Below are 5,954 nucleotides of genomic sequence, written 5' to 3'. Positions count from 1 at the left end.
AAATGAACATTCTCCTCTTTTCTACCCAGGTTCAAGATCCTTCCAAAAGCATTACAAAGTATGATTTTAGTCAGTGATAAGGGGGGATGTACATGTTTCCCCAAATTGCCTCTGGCAAAATTGACAGATGTATTTCCAGTGCATGTTTATAGAAACTGGAAGCCATGGTGACAATCTAACCATGACCTCAAAATTCCTCCTCCTGGGACTGTCAGAGATACCTGAGCATCAGCTTCTCCTCTTCAGCCTGTTTCTATTCATGTACCTGGTTGCCATAATGGGGAACCTGCTCATCATCATGGCCATCATCTCTACTCCCAAACTCCATACTCCCATGTACTTCTTCTTAGCCAACCTGTCCTGTGTTTACAACTGTTCCACCTCTGTCACTGTACCAAAGATGCTGCTGAACATCCAGACCCAGAGCCAGCCCATCCCCTATGCCAGGTGCCTCGCTCAGATGTACTTTCTAATTCTGTTCCTAGAACTGGACAATGTCCTCCTGGTGGTGATGGCATATGACAGATATGTAGCCATCTGTTACTCTCTTCACTATGCTTCTACCATGAGCCCCACATTCTGTATCACATCAGTGTCTGTGGCTCTGACCATCACCAACATCTATCCCTTGGTCCACACTCTGCTTATGGATACAATGCCCTTCTGTACAAGTGTCAGAATACATCATTTATTTTGTGAGCTCTATGCATTGCTAAAGCTTTCCTGCTCAGATATCCATGTCAATGAGTTGGTTGTTTATACCCTGGGAAGCATTCTTTTTGTTAGTCCTTTCCTCTTTATTTGCCTCTCCTATGTGCTCATCTTCTCAGCCATTCTAAGACTACATTCTTCCCAGGGTAAGATGAAAGCCTTTTCCACTTGTAGTTCTCACCTTGCAGTGGTATCCTTGTTCTACTTAAGCTTTGGGGTCTATCTGTGACCTTCCTCCTCATACACGGTTGAAGATTTTGTGGCCACAGTGCTATATACAGTGGTGACTCCCATGCTCAATCCCTTCATTTATAGCTTGAGTAAAGACATGCAGTGAGCCTTGAAGGGCCTATTCAGCTGAAACAAGGACTGGTCTTGGTGACAGCAGCTTCTGCTTCTTTAACATATGAAATGACCAAAATTTTACATCTCTTTCTCACTTTGGTCCTGCCATTTAAAACTTGATCCACATCTATCGGCTTTAGTTAACATCTATTGGCTTTCGTTAAACACTTTGTTATTATACAGATGGGACACACTTACATATTGGATAATAAGTCTATTTGTGGTCAACATCACTGTCTCCACAATGTATAAAACGTCTAAAGGTGTTCCTTAGCTCTTGTCAGTGTGGTTACACCTTATAAACCTGATAAAATTCAAAATTCTGCCTTAAATATAAAAAGCAAATAGATATAGACAAAAAATTCTGTACATAGCTGTAATATTGTTAACTTCACAGCATAATAAATATATTTGTGTTCTCCAAGTATATAGGCCTTCAAACACGCAAAGCCAAAAAGCAAAATAAAACAATACATCTTATGCTGGTGACTTCCTGTCAAAAGTTGTTTGTGTAGGAACCCAGTTTTCTGATCAAGGTGGTCTCCCTCTTTAGCCTTTGCTCTGAACAGCAAAACTAAGTTTTCTGGGCAGGGGGCTATAATAGCCTCCTCTCTGTTTTTCTGTTCCTCCTTTTCTGACCCAAGAGTGAACTTATCTCCTCCACGATAGTTGCTTAGTTAGAGATATTATATGTTTTGCTGAGTATAGAGAGTTTGCCTAATTGTGTAATCATATAGGGTGTTCTTTGAAGACAAAGAACATAATGACCCCTGCTGAACCTGCCCCTCTTCGTGGGCCTTGGTTATTTCCCTATTCCCGTAAGTACACTAGTAATAACCATTAGTAATGAAAAGTTAAAAATAGCACCAATAAAAAGAGAAAGCCTCCCCACCCCTATATAATCATGTCTTGAAAGTGGGTCTGGGCCTTCAGTTTGAGGCCACTGTGATGGTGCCACTGTGGATCCAGGCTCGAGCTTGCAATAAACTCCTCATGTGATTGCTTCGGACTCGACTCCTTGGTGGTCTTTGGGGACTCTGCGATCTGGGTACAACATTTGTGGTGTTAAAACATTTTACAATTGTTATATGATTTTGTTATAACAGTTTGTAACTTATGATTGTTAAGTGACAGCTCCAGACTTAAAACCATCTATGAGTTCCTTATGTAAGTCCGAAATATAAAATCTTTAGGTAAATGTTCAGATAAAAGTCTAGCTGTTAGACACAACTCCTCTTTCCTGCCTCCTAATCTGTTTAAAAAAAAAACATTGAAGTAGCTATGTGTTGAGAATAGGAATGCTTGCTCTGGATAGAAACAGACCTTGGTATAAATGACAAAGATGCCTAGGCTAGCCAAACAAAAGGTGACACAGGCTGTGTGGCTTTGGGTCAGGCTGTGCAAGCAGTATGACCTTGGGACAAGGTGAGCAGCTCACAGCCTTACCTCAAGATCCTGTCTCATCTTTTCTTATTTTTTCTTTTCCTTCATCTTCCCCAAAGTACAAGAGAGAGTTTAAAAACATACGCTTAATAAAGAGCTTAATATTTGTCCTTAAAATGTCACCTTTAGGTTTTATTTTACAAACTTGGGGCCAATTTAAAATATTTGAAAAGGTCAACTTTTATTTTAGTCTGCTTCTTGCCCCAAAAGATACTTGTAAGTCTCCCTCCTTAAGAAAAAACAAAAACGAAAAAACAAACAGAGCCGGGGAGCTTAGTGGCACCGCGCCTGCCTCAGAAGCACAAGGTCCCAAGTTCAATCCCCTATACCAAAAAAATAAAAAAAAAAAAAAAAAAAAAAAAAAAAAAAAGAGAAAAAAACCCAAACTTCTCAACTTTTATTTTGGGCTGGGCTGAAAAGATATATGCAGGCAGAAAAAAAGACCTTTGCTCAGCACACAATAGAAATATCTCTCCCAGTGTCAACACATCTTACAATATACATAGAGCACAGATCCTGACATAAAAATGATTGCTTGTCTCCTGAGCCACTTTACTGGCCAAGTGTACCTCTTAAGATAGAATAGGCTTTGTATTCCTCAAAACAAGCTTGCTACTTGACATCTCAATCAGTGCAAGACACTTTCCAGAGGGCTTTCCATTGTTCATGAAAAAGTTCTCAAAATTCATTCTTGCTAGGTGATCGCCCCTTAGAAGCTGCCCCAAAGGTGGGACCTCCTCCCATTCCCTCGCAAGCACTCACTGGGGCACCTTGGAATCACAGCCAGGAGGCTGAAGGGAAATGGACTCACCCACAGCTATGTGGGGGAAAAAGAGTACCCCATTGTGGCCACAAACAAAGGGTAAAAGGGTTCTGCAAAACAAACAGTTCCCATCACTCTCCTTTACAGGCACCTCTCTGCTGCTGCTGATCAGAAAAGGGGGGTTAGAGGCTAGGAAAGGAGGCTGCCAGGCAGATCATGATGGAGACACTCTGGTGCCTCACACCTTCTTAGTGTGTGTGTTTCAGGGAGGATATTTGGTCAGCCTTCCTTCCACGGAGACACCTCTGGGTTGTATTCTCAAAAACTAAAAAAATGTGATCCTCACTCATTAAAAACAAAAGTTATTTTTTTTCTATACACAGACATAGATAAGATCTCCATTAAGAGATGACAAGAACTGGCCAATAAAAATATCAATTATAATATAGTACTCCAACTGGACCTCTTTTATAAAGATTATGTTATAAACTGTTATAACAAAATCATATAACAATACAGACTTTATAACATAATCTTTATATAACATAGCCATATAACATACAGACTTTCTTACACTGAGAGATGCTCCTAACTTCTACAGGTCATGCTATGTAGACTCAGCTTTGTTACAAAAAGACAAAGCTCCAAAACTTGGTTTTATTATAAAGAGAGATAGTAAAGAAATATCCCATCTAACAATCTATAGCTCTTCTCTGTGATAGCATATGTTTTATACAAAAAATAAAATGTTAAATATACAATACATTTGAAAAAAATAACCCATGCTTTTCATCTAATAGTGTCAACATAATTGTTGGGTTAAAATGTTATGTTTTGCTCTTGATTTAAAATTCTCCTTATAAAAAATTATACCTATTATCTAGAACTATTCTATAAAAATTTTGACTTCTAAGAGACCAAAGTTAAATATATAACTGGGCTAAAAAGAAAAACAGCCAATATTTTGGTTCTGGCTCTCCAAGGTCAACAAAGACCCAGGGCATGAGGGAACCACTCTACTAAATCCTACAACTCTGATGAGTCACACAACCTCCTGAGCAGGAAGATTGTTAGACCCAGAAGACAAGAATCAACAACAGTGTGCATTTTACACAAAAGAGGGTTGCTAAAGAAAAAAGCATTTTCCATGCTTCAAAAAAAAAGCCATATGGTCAAACAAGACTGTGACTCATCCTGACAGATGACATTGGCACAAGAGCTAAGGGGCTCTATATATGGTTCCAAGAATAACTCCTGTAAAGCCTTAACTGACCTTAATGTACATCATAAGGTTAATCCTAATTAATACAAATCTCACTTAAACTTGGCCTTAAACACTCAGCCAGAAAAATAAACCAGAATATATATATTTAAAAAGTTAATCGTAATTTAGGATAAACACACAATGGGATCACCTGCTGGCACCTGCTGACAGTGTACACATAGACCTATAACTTGTTACTACTGTAGTTCAATAACTCTAAAAAAGCCACAATAATAGCTATAAAAGTTCAACAAAAATCTTTTAATTACTTAGCTAAGATTGTCCATCAGAAACATAGGGCCTTCATCATTCTTACAGCTAAAAACTTAACATACTTATATGAAATTTGTTATCTAAGTAAGTCACATCAAAAAATTCAAATTTAGGACCAGGGATTTAGCTCAGTGGTTCCGGCACCTGCCTTGCAAGCGCAAGGACCCAAGTTTACTCTCTGGTACCCTCTCCAAAAAAATTCAAACTTAGAAATAACCTCTTAACTGCCAAAAAACAGAGGCTATGTATATTTTTTTAAATGTTGCTTTTATGTCAGTCTGGTATAATAAAAGATATGTCACAAAAACTGGACAACTGTGCTTCAAAGATACATCAAAAATTATCTAACTTGTAGAAAGCCTGGTCAGAGATCTAAAATTTGACATTCTGATTACTCTCCCTAATAAGACCGATATTAATGCTTTTTAAGGCTGATTATTTAGACTGTTTTTCTTATTTTCTTAGTCAAATTTGTTTCTTCTCACCTGACAGCATTAAAGCTACAAATTGTGATGCAGATACTCTCTGACCAGTGCTCTTCCTAGCTTCTATTCAAGAACTTCAAATAAAACAATAGTGGCTCTGATTGCCACCCTTTACACCACCCCTTCTCCACAAAAAAATAGCTTGTGAGACTCTTTGTCACCCTACACCCTAGGCAGCAGTCAGTGTCACTGCTATAGAGGGAAAAACAAAGCCAAGAGATAGAAAAACTTAGGCAGATAGAGCACATATCCTAAACAGATAAGAAAGAAAACTAAAAGTCAGGGCCTCAGCGAATTAACATAGCAAAACAGATGATTAGAGCCTAATAAAATACAAGGGATTAAAAACAGGATCTTACTCCCAAAGAAGAGACCTTAAAAATAAAATGCAAATGAATCAGTTTGCACTCCAGACATCAAAGGCCTAACTGGAACCTGGAGCACGCTTGCTTTCTGTCACGTACAGTGATCCCCAAAACTGTATAAAAAGCCAATGGAGCGCCGGCATTTAGCTCAGTGGTACAGAGTCCTGCATCGCACGCTCAAGGTCCCGAGTTCGATCCCTGGTACAAAAAAAAGACTGTCACCAAGCCAGAGGAAAAGCATCCTGCTTGAGAAGGCCAGTCAGACACAGCCCAAGTTCACACAGGTGTGACTTTCATACATGAAA

General features: G+C 38.8%; 1 protein-coding gene across 1 annotated transcript; it reads left to right on the top strand.

Annotated features, from left to right (window-relative positions):
- The first annotated feature begins 277 nt into the window (after positions 1-277).
- Positions 278-1,048, top strand: LOC104875875 (olfactory receptor 1D2). The gene is given in 1 exon segment (XM_010643610.3): positions 278-1,048. A coding segment is annotated over 1 exon segment (771 nt).
- Positions 1,049-5,954: the final 4,906 nt, after the last annotated feature.

The sequence above is a fragment of the Fukomys damarensis genome, unplaced genomic scaffold, assembly GCF_012274545.1.
Source record: "Fukomys damarensis isolate Sample0158 unplaced genomic scaffold, DMR_v1.0_HiC HiC_scaffold_39, whole genome shotgun sequence".
In the NCBI taxonomy this organism is placed as follows: domain Eukaryota; kingdom Metazoa; phylum Chordata; class Mammalia; order Rodentia; family Bathyergidae; genus Fukomys; species Fukomys damarensis.
Note: the sequence above shows the minus strand (reverse complement) of the source record. Positions and strands in the feature narration are given on the sequence as shown.